This window comes from Neoarius graeffei, chromosome 7, assembly GCF_027579695.1.
Source record: "Neoarius graeffei isolate fNeoGra1 chromosome 7, fNeoGra1.pri, whole genome shotgun sequence".
Lineage (NCBI taxonomy): Eukaryota > Metazoa > Chordata > Actinopteri > Siluriformes > Ariidae > Neoarius > Neoarius graeffei.
The window spans coordinates 66719192-66736383 of record NC_083575.1 but is presented as its reverse complement, the minus strand read 5'-3'; the positions used below and the strand labels follow the sequence as shown (position 1 = coordinate 66736383).

Below are 17192 nucleotides of genomic sequence, written 5' to 3'. Positions count from 1 at the left end.
GGATCAGGTGGTGTTACGAGCTGCTTTTTGCCTCTTCTCACAGCTCTTCGATCTTGGTGTGATCTCTTTTTACTATGTGTTTGTCCGCTTGACAAATCCTCTTCCACATCCCTGAGGCATTCAAATTTGTTCTGAAGCCTTATGGGCTGTGGATTTTCCATAGGATTGTAGAGCCTATTGTAATTTGTAGAACGAGCTGGTGTTGAAGTAATTACTCTTCTGTTTTTGTTTTTGGGCTTAGCACCCATCATTTGCCAGTTTTCAGTACTCACATTTTGCAAAGCTTGAGTTATGGATTCTTCCACTTGATCTGCAATGTCCTCAGTCTGTCGGAGTGCAGTCTCTGCATTCTCAGCCACTGTTTCTGTACTCCTTTCCTGAGATATCGCTTTTAATTCGTCCGTCTTTGGCAGAGCATTAATCTTTGATTCCAGAATAGAAATCCTCTGTTCTAATTCCATGCATTTTCTGCAGGATTTTTGCTCCCTGGCATTTAAAAAAAAAAAAAAAAGTGGAAACTAAATTAAAACTAGACAGGGACACTCTAACGAGTGCAAACCCCGCCTTTTCCCTATTAAAATACATTGGGCGAAAATTTCAAAGTTCTGCCATGACCTTGACCTTTGACCTCCAAAATTTAATGGTTTCCTTCCTGGGTGATTGGCAACACATGTACAAAATTTGGTCCAAATCGATCCATTGGTTCTTGAGATATCTTGCAGACACACAGACAGACAGACAGACAGACAGATACACACACACACAGACTGACGCAGGTGAAAATAATAACCCCTCCGACTACTGTCGGCGGGGTTAATTAAAAGCTTATAAAGATGAAAAATAAAATGAGAAAAAAAAGAAAAATAGTAGAAATTCAATGAGAAAGTAAAGTATAGAAATAAAGATTAAGAAAGCAGGAGCAAAGCAAAGAAGCGTCCTACTCGCTTGAGTAGGAGGAGCAAGGGGTAATATAGTCAACTTACTTGGGTCTTCTTGAAAAAGGAGTCAATCGTCCCCTGCCTTTTCCTTTTCTGCATCCTTGTCAATATTGCACGACAAAAGAGGACAGCATTAATAGTCCTGTGGAAATTAACACAATCTTTTAGGGCATGGCGCCTGGGACAACTGTTTAAACGACGGCATCGCAAGCGCTTTGAGAAGGGTCTGTCTGCAGAGCCAGGCACAGTAAGCACCGCATGCGACGTCAAACCTGGAACGGTGAATCAGGAGCGGTAAAACTGGTGTTGGCTCTGCAGACAGATACTGTATTATTGAGCGCTTTCACCCCTTCGCATGTTTGTAAACAAACCGACCGTTGCTAGGATGCACGCGCAGCCTGGACTCAGAAACAATGGCGCTGCCCATAGACCGGCATTATGAGCTGTCAGATTATGCAAAAGAATTGTCGTTACAAGATCGAGAATGCTACATAAATAAGTTAACTCTAACAAGTGGACATCGCCTAGTCTGGCTAACGCGACTTCAAAGCTCTACGAGCTATTGGTCTGGCCAAGATATTCAGCCCAACCGTTTCCCAGAGCCCGTGGTTGACCCGCCTCCCTGAAATGCCTCAGTTTGCTACTGGTCGAAGCCAGAAAAGGCTGTGACGAAGCTTAAACGAATCACATCACTCTTTCCTCTGACGTATGTGATAAGATTCTCGCTGAGCCCCATTCATTTGGCTACTAGCGGGGCTAACTGGTAGATTAAACTCTTACCGAAGCCGGTCGGGAGCAAGGCGAAAACGTCCTTCCTTTCAATAAATACCTCCAGGGCTGCTCTTTGCTCCGTTTTCAATGAGAACTTCCCGTTGAATGCTTTCAATACAGCATGATTCTGTAAACAATCTATGGCTTCCGGTCGGTTCTACTACGTCACTGCCTTGAACACGCCTCTACCCAGGGCCGTTGGAGATGCTCAAAGTTGATTGGCTCCCGATTTTTCTGGAGCTTGGAAGAGCTGTAGATAGCTTGCCTGGCCAGACTAAGCTCACAACAGGCCCTCGTGTTGCGTCACGCTTAGGATGGGCGTGCCCAGGCTACACATCGCCTACCGGATCCGTATTTAATTAAAGAGTGGACGGACGATGTTAGTAAGTTCCCTGGTATACAATGGCCAGATATATACTCGTACCTTATCGACAAGACTTCAGTGTACACCCACGAAAAACTTCGTGCCTACAAGTCTTTAGACGCATAGGATTATGTTATGTGCGGGCATGTACAGAACGTGTTTTACACTGAAATTGTTTTAATCAAATTATGCCAGTGACGTAATGGCAATGTGGCTTTAGCTACAACAGCAAATACCAACACTAAACAGCAATTTGCAGGAGATAATGGAATGAAAGGAATGATAGTGTAAAGAGTGCAGCTAAGAGAAATCAGAGCTGCGTAAAAAGCGAGAGGCAGAGACCAGAAATGAAACTGAACAGGACGGGAGCTAGGTTAGAGCAGTCAACGTAAGTTGGCTTTTAGAGTGAGGGCACACAATTTTACCTTTCCATCCTTGCTTTAAAATTGTGATTTTCGGCATACACAAATAATGATGGCACAAAATCTGGACTGCTTGAGTCAAGCGAGACCTCTCCTACAAACAAAATTGCATGCAAAGCTAAGTTAACATGCTAACAATATTCATTGCATTGTGTAACTATGACACAGCTAATCAGACAAACGTTACCAAAGTATTTTGCTACATCAATAAACGAAGACTAGAAAGAATAAAAAAGAGAGATTTAATAAATAGCCTGATCTTACCTGTGATAAAGTGGTCGCTGCAAACCTGCGCATAGTGCTTTCATCCCAGTCTACACATTTGATGGCTTCTAGCCATAGACGTTGGCGATTATTTTGGAATGGGTGAGATCCTGCTGGAATTCTGTACATTTTAACCCATCACTGCTACGATTCTGACACCCGACAACACAACAACTAGGCATTTCTTCCAAATATTTCTTCTCGTCTCTACCGTCGCTGAGTCTTTTTTGAGTCCAGGCTGCGCGCGCAATTTCCTCTTACGTATGAATGATGTTTACTGCGAAGGGGCTGATTGGTCGGGTGAGAAAAACTGTTTTGAGTCCGTTGCGTGGCTGTTTTTTGTCTAATGTTATGGCAATAGTTTACTTCCTTGTTACACATTTTATAGTAGCTGTATAATTTTAATAATGATGTCATTTTAATCTGACAAAAGTGCGGGGGATGAAATTGTGTTTCAACAAAAGTGGGGGGGATGAAACGTACGCATCCCCCGCGGGTGATACGCCCCTGGGTTAGACTAATTGGTGGATCTAAATTGACCGTAGGTGTGAATGGTCGTTTGTCTCTATGTGTTGGCCCTGCGATGATCTGGTGACTTGTCCAGGGTGTACCCCGCCTCTCGCTCATAGTCAGCTGGGATAGACTCCAGCTTGCCTGGGACCCTACAGATGATGGATGGATGTGTATATATATATATATATATATATATATATATATATATATATGCACTATATTTTTCTATTGTGAATTATAAGATTTGCAAATCATTGCATTCTGTTTTTCTTTATTTATTTTACACGGCGTCCCAACTTTTTCATCTCATCTCATTATCTCTAGCCGCTTTATCCTGTTCTACAGGGTCGCAGGCAAGCTGGAGCCTATCCCAGCTGACTAGGGGCGAAAGGCGGGGTACACCCTGGACAAGTCGCCAGGTCATCACAGGGCTGACACATAGACACAGACAACCATTCACACTTACGGTCAATTTAGAGTCACCAGTTAACCTAACCTGCATGTCTTTGGACTGTGGGGGAAACCGGAGCACCCAGAGGAAACCCACGCGGACACGGGGAGAACATGCAAACTCCGCACAGAAAGGCCCTCGCCGGCCACGGGGCTCGAACCCGGACCTTCTTGCTGTGAGGCGACAGCGCTAACCACTACACCACCGTGCCGCCCCCCAACTTTTTTATTATTATTATTATTAATTTATTTATTTTTTGCATGTGTGTGTAAAAAGTTGGAGACGCTGGACAATAAGTTGAGCATCTAGTCCTCACCAGTGGAGGAAGTACTTTTGGACAGCCGCAGTTTGTTTTCTTTTTCCTCCATAATTTATTTTCTCATTTATTGTGTTTATGTGCCATTCTCTGAATTTAAGATGAACTAAATTTAGTTTATATGAGGTCAGCTAAAATTGTTTAAATCCATATTTGTTAGATTACATCACACATCACATTATCTCTAGCCGCTTTATCCTTCTACAGGGTCGCAGGCAAGCTGGAGCCTATCCCAGCTGACTACGGGCGAAAGGCGGGGTACACCCTGGACAAGTCGCCAGGTCATCACAGGGCTGACACATAGACACAGACAACCATTCACACTCACATTCACACCTACGGTCAATTTAGAGCCACCAGTTAACCTAACCTGCATGTCTTTGGACTGTGGGGGAAACCGGAGCACCCGGAGGAAACCCACGCGGACACGGGGAGAACATGCAAACTCCGCACAGAAAGGCCCTCGCCGGCCACGGGGCTCGAACCCAGGACCTTCTTGCTGTGAGGCGACAGCGCTAACCACTACACCACCGTGCCGCCCCCCAACTTTTTTATTATTATTATTATTATTATTATTAATTTATTTATTTTTTGCATGTGTGTGTAAAAAGTTGGAGACGCTGGACAATAAGTTGAGCATCTAGTCCTCACCAGTGGAGGAAGTACTTTTGGACAGCCGCAGTTTGTTTTCTTTTTCCTCCATAATTTATTTTCTCATTTATTGTGTTTATGTGCCATTCTCTGAATTTAAGATGAACTAAATTTAGTTTATATGAGGTCAGCTAAAATTGTTTAAATCCATATTTGTTAGATTAAAATTTGAAAAATTGCCCAGATATGCATTGGGTTCAGTGTTTTGCTGTCTGTCAAATACAGATTGTGTCCAATGGCATCCCAATGCATGCTCGTATGATCCACAGTGTGAATGGAAAACGTTCTCCCATACCATATGGAAAGAAAGGTCAGGTAGGCCAGTATCAACATTACTTTGTCACAGCACAGATTTATGCATCTTTATGATTTTATTTTAATTAGAGCATGACTGACCTCTTTCTTGAGGAAAAAGGTGCATTTAATAAAGCAAGGAACTGCGACTCACAACTCCAGTCTTCTCTTGTTGATTAGAATACCTGAGTACAGTTAGCTTTTAGGGGGAAAAAATCATTAAACTAAGGTTCACATTCTTTTTTCAGCCTGGACTGTGAATGTTTAAACCAAAGGTGCACATTTTGGGTTTTGCAGAGCTGGAGTCCAACAAATTTAGTGATTTCTGTCTGCTTTAACAAAACACACAAACCCTGGTAATTAATTACTGAGTTGAATCCGGTGTTCATAAGCAGACAAATGACTGAAGTGTAAGTTTTGCACTCCTGCTTTGAATAATAGGTTCTGTATTGAGACACGGTACATTAGGCAAAGTGTTTTTGTCTACACAGGATAAAGTTCACTCTGTGTAAAAGTAAAGAACACGAGAAACTCCCACTCTTTTGAAGTTATTAGGGACCGCTTTCATTGAGGCATGTCATAAATACAGTATGTGGTCTGTTTAATTGGAGATTTTGTCATTTCATGTCAACAAATGATTATGAAAAACAAAAATTTATTAATATTACAGTCAGTCTTGGTCAATTTGTATTCACGTTTGCTTGACTTCTCACACATTTAATATTGTTATTAAATCAAAGGCACAAGAAAAAACTGGAACATGGAAATAAAGTTTGTACTCTGGCAGCATTTATTACATTCATTCGGAAATATTTTTTGTCATTGCAATGTTTTGCTATCCCCATTCTGTTTGCTATGCCATCATCTTTATTATGGAGAAATGAACCATCTCTTGTTTTCATTATTATTATTTTTCTTAAATGTCATATTGTTTCTTTTCAGTACATCCTTTCTGTAGGCAGAACCAACCTCAATAAGGAGCTGCTAACAGGTAATCTCACATGCATCATATCTCTTTTACTGGTGTAATTACTGGGGTACCTGCAGTATTTTGGGGTTATGTATTCAGGTTCATGTATTTTCAAAGGATATCAGTACTTACAGTAAATATGAGCAATCTGGTTTAGTGTTAGATGTATTGTTATGTGATTTTTGTAAAGTTTGTAAAACTTGTACACAATGACGCAAGGGTGTGTTACTGAGACGTTTGTTGAATTGTACCATCATGTGAAACAATTTTTATTGATTTTTTTTTTAAACAAATATTCTCTGATTCCAGCGGCTGAAGCATATCCAAACACACAACTGAACTTTAACCATAAACTGCTTGACTGGAGTCCAGAAACAGGGAACATGACCTTCCTTGGGTAAACAGATTATTTACCCATCTTCTCATTTTCACATTTCACATAAAGCTGTTTTGTTTAAAAAGATGCCCACAGTTTCCCTGAGACACTGCACTCATGCAAAAATGTTGTCATAAATTCATGTTACCACATTTTCACATACATTTACTCTGTGTAATTAATATAATTTCGGAGAATCTGATATTGATATGCTATGTTGGCAACTTGTCGCAGGCCTGATGGTACTGAAAAGGAGATCCAGGCAGACCTCATAGTGGGCTGTGATGGTGCCTTCTCTGTCACAAGGAAGCAGTTTTTACGCCGCAGTCGGTTTGATTACAGCCAAACTTACATCCCACATGGATACCTTGAGCTTACTATACCTCCAAGAAATGGTGATGTAAGTGATGGCTTCTTACTCAGTCCTGTAACATTTATAGTCATGGGGAAAAAGAAAGTACACCCTACTTCAGTTCTATGTTTTTATCTATCAAGGCCTAAATAACACTTATCACATCTTCAGCAACTTCTAAAAACAACTAATCAACTTCAGGTGGAAAAAAAAAAAACTAGATTTCAATATGTGGTCATTTGTTCCCAAAAAGTAAATCAGGAGAAAAAAACGAGCACACTGTAATTCAGTAACCTGTAGAACCATCTTAAAATCAAACAAAACCCAAAAATAAATGCTGTTTGCAGATCACGGCAAGTGCCCTGATGTGCCCTCTGCACATTTAAATTAAAAATAAAACTTTATAACAACTTATCCATTTTAAAAAGTATGATATTACTAAAAAATAGGCTTACCTGGCCACAACTATTTGCACTGAAACCAGATATCCAGCCATGACCTTAATGGCACACTAGAAAGCCGTTTACCTTTGTTACACAGAGCCATCAAATAAAGGCTTCTAATTCTAAAAACCAATCGCAGGGCATTACTTTCTCTCTCATACTCTCTCTCGCTCTGAGCATGTGCATGCATTTTCACTGCTTCAGATGGGTTATGACAATTAGTATGGCATCTGACAATTGGCATGAGGGGCCTGAGGGGGTAGCCATGGCCTGAAGGTTAGAGAAGCAGCCTTGGGCCCAAAAGGTCGCCAGTTTGATTCCTGGGACTGGCAGGAAAAATGTGAGGGGAGTTGAGTGAATGAACAGCACTTTGTATCATGGCTAAAGTGCCCTTGAGCAAGGCACCTAACCTCCAACTGCCTGGGTGCTGTAGCATAGCTGCCCACTGCTCTGGGTGTGTGTGCGTGTGCGTGTGTGCATGCTCACTGTTTCAGATGGGTTAAATGCAGAGGAGGAATTTCACTGTGCTTGAATGTGCATGTGACAAATAAAGGCGGCTGCTTCTTAAATGCAGAGAGAACTTCACTGTGCTGTAATGTATATGTGACAAAGGCTCCTAATTCTAAAAATCTGATCAGAAATTTTCTGTAACCATGTAATTTTTTTATTTTATTTTTTATACTGGTAACAAAATACGAGAATCAACGGACTTCACTTTTATGAAGTTTAAATCTCCCTTGGCTAGTTGACGCATACGCAGTACTGACACAGATACTCAAACAATCATGTTGCCATAGCAACATGATTCTTGCAGTCTAGTTAAGTCAAGTTTATTTGTATAGCGCTTTTAACAATAAACATTGTCGCAAAGCAGCTTTACAGAATTTGAACGACTTAAAATATGAGCTAATTTTATCCCTAATCTATCCCCAATGAGCACGCCTGTGGTGACGGTGGCAAGGAAAAACTCCCTCAGACGACATGAGGAAGAAACCTCGAGAGGAACCAGACTCAAAAGGGAACCCATCCCCATCCGGGCAACAACAGACAACATGACTATAACCAGTCCTAACATAAAGTCAGCTTCGTTGATGCTATAAACCCCCCACCGACGGAAACCCGAGCGCAAAACTGTTCGCGACAACCGTCGTCCTAAAGTCAGCAAGTCAACTGCAGTCCTCAGCCACAAAAGCACCACTGCAAGAGTCCAGAGCGTCCTCCAGGCACGACCCCCAGCTGTCCATATGGGGCCGCCCTCCACAGGAGCGATGCGATGAGACTCCAACCAGACACAGGACACCAGGATGAATCAGGCAGGTCCAAGGAGCAGAAGAGGTCAGCATCTTGATCCCAGGACCGACATGTAACTTATAGAGGGACAGGTTTGGGGGGGGGGGGGGAAGAAAAAGAGAAAACAGGTTGTTAGGTATGCACAATGTCACCTGAATAAGTAGGCACAGTATACATATTGCACTGAATCTAAAAATATCACTTTTCTCAGTGAATAAAAACAAACACAAGCATGTTGCATTTAATGATCAGGCTTATTTTCACCCAAACTCTTGACACTCGGGCATCTTTTGGATTGTTTACACAATTTAGAAGCAACGGGTCCCCATGCTCTACTAGCTTTGGTAAATCATGTAGCGTGTTGGTGACGTCACGATTTATACTCGGGGTGCGATATTTGAATCTCGGAGAGAGTAAGATGGCGGCGCCCAGGGACATTGTTCTTCTTTTAAAATAAAATTTGTACACAGTGTGCAGGTACAAATATGAACAAGTGAACACTTGAACATGTCTTATATGGATATTATTGGTCAATCTAAAGGAGTTTATTTTTTGGGTTTTGTTTGGCTTTAAGGAACAATAACTTGAAGTAAATGTTTTCAGTAAGAGTTTATCAGTCTTTCATTTTGTCTTTTCTTTGCAACATTGCTTAAGTTAATTGAGGTTTGAGGGCATTCATTTATGCATAGTTCTTTTAAGATCCTGCCACAGCTCTTGGTGTTTTCTTTATATCTCTGAGCATTAAACGGTCTGACCTTGGATTGAATTTGCTGAGAACTGGTGCAACTGAACTTACTTTCCTTTTTAAAAATATAAAATAAAATAAATACTTTCCTTTTCTTGTAGTTTTATTTAATTTTTGGTACTGCACCCTCTTTCAATACGGGCTTATAACCAACGCTCCTCAACAGATCAGAGGTCTCGTACGAGTCTTCAGTAAAATGTGCAGAGCAGAGGAGAGACCACTTCGTAGGTGCCCAATGTGCCCATGAACTTCTTGCAAAACGCGTCCAAATCTTTGCAGTTTGAACATTCTTGGGCCATGAATGCAACGTAAATCCACCTTCTGCCATGTTGCTGCACCGGCCAACAGCACATCTACATGGCATGGGGATTAAATGAACTCAAAATGGAGGATCGGAGTTGCAGTCAGCTCTGTGTTTTAGTATAGCGGAAATGGTAATGAGACCGATAGACTTCCTGCGGTGACGTCACGGATGTCAAGGTCATTCACTCAGACCGCTACCCATATGAATCATTTTAATCATAAAATTATTATATTAGATTTATTGTTAACACTTAAAACTATTCCTGTGCCATTCTTGAGGTCTCAAGGCATTTATAAACGAAAACTGAGACCATGGCTCTGCATATATGCTTTAAGAATTGCAATAATGGAGTGTAAAATGTAAACAACAGAATTGCACTAGTGGAGTGTAAAGTGCACAGTGTGGTGTGTACAAATTGCACTAGTGGTGTGGAAAGTAAAGTGCGCAGTTCGATGTGTGTGTGTGTGTGGGGGGGGGGGTTGGATTGTGGATCGTGGCAAAGTCCAGTGGTAATGTGTGTGGGTGTGTGGGTGTGTGTGTGTGTGGGGGGGTCAGAACCCTCACACCTTGAAGGATAAAGCTACTGAGGAAGCTGGAGTTCTTGAAGGTTATGGGGGAATCTGCAGATTGAACAAAGTAGTTCTCCATTTTTAATACAAATGAAAGAACCTTTAGACTTAGCCCCATGCTGTAATGGTCTCATAGTCTCAATGTATATTTGGTATCAAACAGTGTACAATATTTCTTGCAGTAAGGGCACACAGAATAGTGTTATGCATTTGTATGTATACATTTTTTAGGTAATTACTTTTACAGTTTATCCTGTCCATCCTCTCTCTTTGTGTTCAGTTTGCAATGGAGCCTAATTTTCTTCATATCTGGCCCAGGAACACATTCATGATGATAGCTCTCCCCAACATGGTAAGTGTAAATTATATAGATTACATTTGGGGAATCTTCTTTTTCAAGTGTTCCATAAAGTGATTTCAAGATACGTTTTTGCTCACTAAGGACTTTTTGACAGAAACCAGAGATTTGACACAAACGTTACAGTTATAGAGTTTTTTTTCTCATCTATAGCCGCTTTATCCTGTTCTACAGGGTCGCAGGCAAGCTGGAGCCTATCCCAGCTGACTACGGGCGAAAGGCGGGGTACACCCTGGACAAGTCGCCAGGTCATCACAGGGCTGACACATAGACACAGACAACCATTCACACTCACACCTATGGTCAATTTAGAGTCACCAGTTAACCTAACCTGCATGTCTTTGGACTGTGGGGGAAACCGGAGCACCCGGAGGAAACCCATGCAGACACAGGGAGAACATGCAAACTCCGCACAGAAAGGCCCTTGCCGGCCACGGGGCTCGAACCCGGACCTTCTTGCTGTGAGGCAACAGCGCTAACCACTACACCACCGTGCCGCCCTTGTATCAAATATATCAGCCAAAAATCGACATTCTAGCTTTTCCTTTCAAAACTAGATGATAACAATGATTATAACCAACAAGTAATAACCATTATGTTTTCTTGGTTTTACAAACAAACAATAGCATCATAAAATGAAAAGTATTTATGTTGATTTTGTCCTTAGTTCTCAAAACCTGAAATAATGTATTCAGGAAATGCTGGGGTCCTGGGATACTTGAAACTCTATGGTCTCACTTTATCACTTGTGCTTATTATGATTTTCCCAAAAGCTTAATTTTGTTACAGAATATCTGCCATGCTATTAAAATCCATTAATTAACAATTATTCACCGAAGGTGAAGTGAATACTGGTGAAAAATAACCAATAAGTAGTCGAGGTTATTATTCACTGATATTCACTGAACCTGAGGTGGATAATTATTTTAGTATAAATACACAGGTGATTATTTAAAAAAAATGGGATTAAATTATTTAAATCTTCAAAAGTGGCACGCAAATGTAATACGTGCAAACTTGTGTCACTTATCTATATGAATTGCATAAAATACTTTTGTTTTGAAATAGATAAAATAAATCACAATTCCACCTTACCTTTGAATAGTTTTAAACCAAACTTTGTAGCATCTTTAGTGCTTTTAGGTACAGTATTTCATAATTTGTAATTCTTCCACACTTACGGTGACGAAGCGATCGGCCGCCATTTTATCAAATCACTCAAGGTGATTATCAAGAAATGGTCCGAATGTCTCGACCAATCAGCATGCACGAGATTTCCTATAATCACCTGTGTATTTATACTAAAATGCATTATTCTATCTTCCTGTTTCTACATTATGTAGTTACTTGTTTTAGAAGACCCTTTTTCTTCCAGTTGCATGCACTAAATGTGTTGCTTTTGAATTTGAGTAAAGGTGTTATTGGGATCACAACATGGGCGTCACCACCATTGAATATGGCGGGGACATGTCCCCTTCACATTTCATAATTCTTTGTTTGGACCCCCCCCACATTTAACATACAATATTAGTTCACCCAGTGCCGTTTCTATTGCTTCGTGAAAGAATCCATTCCACTTGATCGATAAGAGAATACACATACTACTGAAAATCCACTCCGGGTTTTCCGGGCGTTACCTACAACAACTCCCCGCATGTGAGTGAATCTCAGCGCAAGCAGAGAAATGTTGGTGTAGCTGCTCAAAAGTGGAGGAAGTGACGTCAGCCCCATTGCCACCTCACAATGTCTAGCTTTTGCTAAAACCTTATTCTTTTGTTATATGCCCTCAAAATTAACCCTAGGCCACGTTAAATTAATGTTCAACTAAACAGTGAAATAAGCTTAGCCTAATGGGGTATTCTTGGTTGATGATGAATTGTTTGCAGTATTTGCTCCCTCCCCAGACACAATGGACATAAGGAAATTCTTTACAAAGAAGCGGAAAGTCAGTCAAAATTTCCCCACAGGACAGGTTTGCTTTTGTCCCGATGGAAATGTTAGTGCAGTTAGCTGGCTAGACAATGTTAGGAGATGTATCAGTTAGCTTAATATTAGCTGTCATTTAATTCAAACCCAGTAGGCCGACCTTACTGTAATGCCAAGAATGAGGTCAAGTCTGCTCTGATGATATTTATTGATTCCCTGTTGTGATTTGAAGAACTTGTTTTGTCTGGTCTTTACCAGTTTTCTGGAAAGTAACATGAGAAATCAGTGTATGGGGAAGGAATAGTAGAAAGGAAAGCAGTGGAGAGAGATGGATGTTATTCCAGGTGGATTGTGAAGGAAAGGGGGATAAAAGTTATGAAGTGGTAGAAATTGTGGTGGCACCAATGTAAGAAAGAGTTATGCCTATAAATCTATTTGTTATACTAATCTGTAAATGTTACTGTAGTACCACCATTGCATGTAGGTTGACAAAACTGCACTTGTTCATTGTGTGAAGTTATCTTTTATGTGTCATTGCTTGACACTGTAATTTTGTGTTATGAAGACTGCATGATGTCATGTCATTTTTGTTATAAATCGGAAAAAGTAAAATGCACCCACTGAAGTCACTGTTGGTGGTTAACAAAATTGCACCTGTTCATTGTGTGAAGTTATTTTTTGTGCGTCACCGTTGCTTGACACAGTGTGATTTTGTGTTATGAAGTTTGCATGATGCCATGTCATGCCTGTTCATTGTGTGAAATTATGAATATTCTTATTTTTAAACATACAGTGTCACTGTTGCTTGGCCCAGTGGCATGTTGTGTAACATCTAAAACTAAATAAAAAAGGAAACTCAAAATAAAAAGTAAAATGCACCCATAAAGTCATTGTTGGTGATAAATTGTCACATTCATCTCATTATCTTAGGCATAGCAGTGGGTTTAAAAACAGGCTGATGAATATATGGACTAGTTGAATGAGGACTTATTGTTGAGTCTCTAAAATAGTCATTGAATGAAGTGACTTTTGTAGGTAAAATCAGGTGTTTAACAACCTGTTAAAAATACACCAGAATGCAGGAAATGGCATCTAATTAATTAAAAATTTTCTGGGGGAGGACCCCCAGACCGGGCGGCACGGTGGTGTAGTGCCAGAGGTGTAGAGATCTGCGCGGGTCGGATTTTTCAGTCCCACTCCCGCCCGCGCCCGCATTGTGCAGTCCCGCTCCCGTCCGCTCCCGCAAAGAATTATGATTTTAAGTCCCGCTCCCGCCCGCGCCTGCCATATTTTGTCCTGCTCCCGCCCGCAAATCCCGCATGATGCAGACGTTCGCGTTATTTCTCAGGAAAGTTCTTGTCTTGACACAGCGTGATGGTGCCCCGCCCCCTACTTTGAGTGGATTTGAGCATAAATATCTACAGCTCACGTTCACGTTTGTTATTATTTACCTTGTTTCTGAATTCGGAATGTTGAAATGGCAACATGTAGACCTAATAATAATAATTATTTAAGTAGGCTAATCATTTAAGTATGCGCTCTCCCGTGGTGCGTCTCCTATGAATAATTAGTGTGAAAGGAGAGATGGATCGCACTCTTGAACTTATTCTTTTAGTTACATTTCTTTTCAGTTGTTTTTAGCAGCAGAAGGAGACAAACGTTTCGGCTGTTGCCTTCGTCAGTGTCTATAATAATAATAATAATAATAATAATAATAATAAACAATAAAAAAAGACAGGCGAGCACTTAATTCCAAGTGGAAATTTGGTATATTTATTGTTCAGCCATACAAAACATTAGGCTAACCCAGTTTACATTTGTAAAGCATTTCTAACTAGAATATCCTAGTATGTCAGAACCTTTTGGCACTTATCACAGCAAGCAAAGGGCAGCTGATTTCCCTCCGCGTCGTACACGAGTGAGAATGATTTCCAAATGTCCGATTTCAGGACTCTTGACTTTTTAATGGTAAATGTACCTCTTTTTAAAGCAGCACTTACTTTTGAAGCACTGTGAGCTTCAGTAGAGGAGCTCTGCTCTTCTGCCATGATCGGAGATCTCAAACACGGAAGAGGTAAGGAATCGGAAACGTACGAGAGATATTTATCCTCTCCTGGATCAGAATCAGAATTCTGATGACCAGCTCATCTAAGGTGTCATTGAGGCATCATGTTAGTGTGGGTCACTGGAGGCTGGGTGTGAACGGCGAGTCATTAGAGTGATCAAAGGATCGCCCGTTAGGGTGATCAATGGCAATCTGACTCTTTCTGCAAATTTAGGCATCTTAAAATGTTTTTATTAATGCCAAATAAAATATCCAGCACAAATTATATACGATAGACATAAATTAATAATTTATAAATTTTATTTTAAACACGTTTTTAGTTAGCGGGACTGCAGCTTATCACCGCTCCCGCCCGCGCCCGCATTGTGCACTCCTGCTCCCGCCCGCGCCCGCAATGAGCTTTCAAAATTTGTCCCACACTGCTTTGCGGCGGGTCCCGCGGGACTCCCACGGGAGTGCAGGGCTCTATGTAGTGGTTAGCACTGTCGCCTCACAGCAAGAAGGTCCGGGTTCGAGCCCCGTGGCCGGCAAGGGCCTTTCTGTGCAGAGTTTGCATGTTCTCCCCATGTCCACTTGGGTTTCCTCTGGGTGCTCCGGTTTCCCCCACAGTCCAAAGACATGCAGGTTAGGTTAACTGGTGACTCCTAAATTGACCGTAGGTGTGAGTGTGAATGGTTGTCTGTGTCTGTGTCAGCCCTGTGATGACCTGGCGACTTGTCCAGGGTGTACCCTGCCTTTTGCCTGTAGTCAGTTGGGATAGGCTCCAGCTTGCCTGCGACCCTGTAGAACAGGAGGATAAAGCGGCTAGAGATAATGAGATGAGATGAGGACCCCCAGACCCCCCACCAGTGTGTCGCCCCCCGCACACACACACGCACATTAAAAATGCTTCTGACGCCCTGGATCACAATATGTAAGTGTAGCACTTCCTGATATGGGTGGAGCACAGAAGCATGGCAGGCAAGAGTTGTTGTTTACACAAAAACTTTTATTTTGGCTTTTCAGCTTTCTTTCACTTACACATGCATTGTGGTCGGGGAGAGAGCTCCCTTTCTCTGCTCTCTCTCTCCGTTTATGCTCCATCCCTGGAACAAACAGAGACACATTAATTGACAGCAGGTGGAATGACTTAGCCACTTACCTTCCCCGACCCCGCCCTCCATTCACAGACTGCCGCTTGGCCGCGCCCCCCCTGCCACATACCTCCACCACCCGACTCAGGCCAAATGTAACGAATAGAGATGCACCGATACCACATTTGTGAAAACCGATACGAGTATGAGTACTATCATTTCAGTACTTGCCGTTACCAAGTACTACCGATACCGATACTGTTGATGTTATTAAAATATAGGCTACCTACATATCTATAATCTAATGCCGCTTTTCCACTACAAACGCGGCTGAGCCGTGCCGTGCTGAGTCGAGCTGAGCGGGGCTATTGAAGTTGCATTTCGACTACAACCGCGCTGAACCGTGCTGGCTGGAAGTGGGTGGACACATTGGGTGGAGTTAGCGAAAGTGGGTGGACGTCACGTGATGTCGTTAAGCAGCGCAAACAGTGACATCAGTGACAGTGGCGGAACAAGTCAGAGCCGGGCCGGGGGCGGGGCAAATGACCGGGCACTTTATTAAAGCTTATCATAACATCATTTTAGGCTACAAAATGTCCGCAACTGCGGTGTTTACCAATTTCAACACTACCGGGTGCAACTATGTTATTTAGTACATCAAGTCCTTCAAACGAACATGTAACTCAGAAACAAAAAACATTAGGATACTGTACATGGCTCATAATAAAACATCAATAGCCTATACTGCGCACATTATTTGAAGGGCATACGAATGAGCGCTCAGAGGTTGCAACGGTGACAGGAAGAGTCAGAAATAAAAGGAGGGCGGTGCAAACCTCACTGAATGCACTGTGTTTACCAATTTCAACACTACGGGGTGCAACTATGTTATTTTGTACATTAAGTCCTTCAAACGAACATGTAACTCAGAAACAAAAAAACATTAGGCGACATACTGTACATGGCTCATAATAAAACATCAATAGCCTACTGCGCGCATTATTTGAAGGGCATACGACGAGCCTTGCGCTCCGCGAACTCGTCCACGATGCTCTGTATGTCACTGATTCAGTGATCTTTTAAGCGGTAGTCTCACGACCCGGATAGTAAACAATAAACATGGAGGACATGGAGTCGTTAGTGTTGCTGGTCTTGGTGCTGTGGCTTGTTGTCACCGACAACGCGGACAGATACTGGCAAGAGCGTATAGATGAGGCGAGGCGCATAAGGCTTCAGAAATTCTCGTAATTCATAATTATTCTTCTTCCGGGTTTGCGGTGTTTACAGATCCCAGCGCGCTCGCGGGGCGTGTGTGGGCATGTGAGGACACGCCTCCTCACCAATCAGTGCACAGGGGAGTGTCTGCTCACGCCCCCAGCCTCAGTCGGCACGGCTTGGCTCGCTTCAGCCCCACTCCAAAACGGTGCGAGTTTTAGGGGCTAAGCAGGGCTGAAACGAGCTGAGTCGTGCTGGTTTTTGGTAGTCGAAACGCGAGCCATGTCGGGCTGAAGTGAGCTGAAGCGAGCTGAAAAAGGGTAGTGGAAAAGGGCCATAACACCCGCGGGCCGCCGCAATGCTCGCAACCACCCACTACAACTCTGCGCACTGACATTCAGTACCTAGCAGAGGGAGACAACTAGTCATGAACGAGTGTATAGAGAAGAAGACTCAGCCGTTACAACCAAACGCAACATCGCGTCCCGTGCTCGTGGAGCTCCATACCTGTAGATGGGACGT

General features: G+C 42.3%; 1 protein-coding gene across 1 annotated transcript in view; it reads left to right on the top strand.

Moving 5' to 3' along the window:
* The window catches only part of LOC132888902 (kynurenine 3-monooxygenase-like), a 77761-nt gene that overhangs the window by 43558 nt on the left and 17011 nt on the right, over positions 1-17192 (top strand). Inside the window, exons 5-9 of the mRNA XM_060924995.1 lie at positions 4916-5005; positions 5927-5975; positions 6264-6351; positions 6565-6730; positions 10314-10385. Of these exons, the coding sequence (XP_060780978.1) occupies positions 4916-5005; positions 5927-5975; positions 6264-6351; positions 6565-6730; positions 10314-10385 (465 nt within the window). The remainder of the gene's footprint in view (positions 1-4915; positions 5006-5926; positions 5976-6263; positions 6352-6564; positions 6731-10313; positions 10386-17192) is intronic.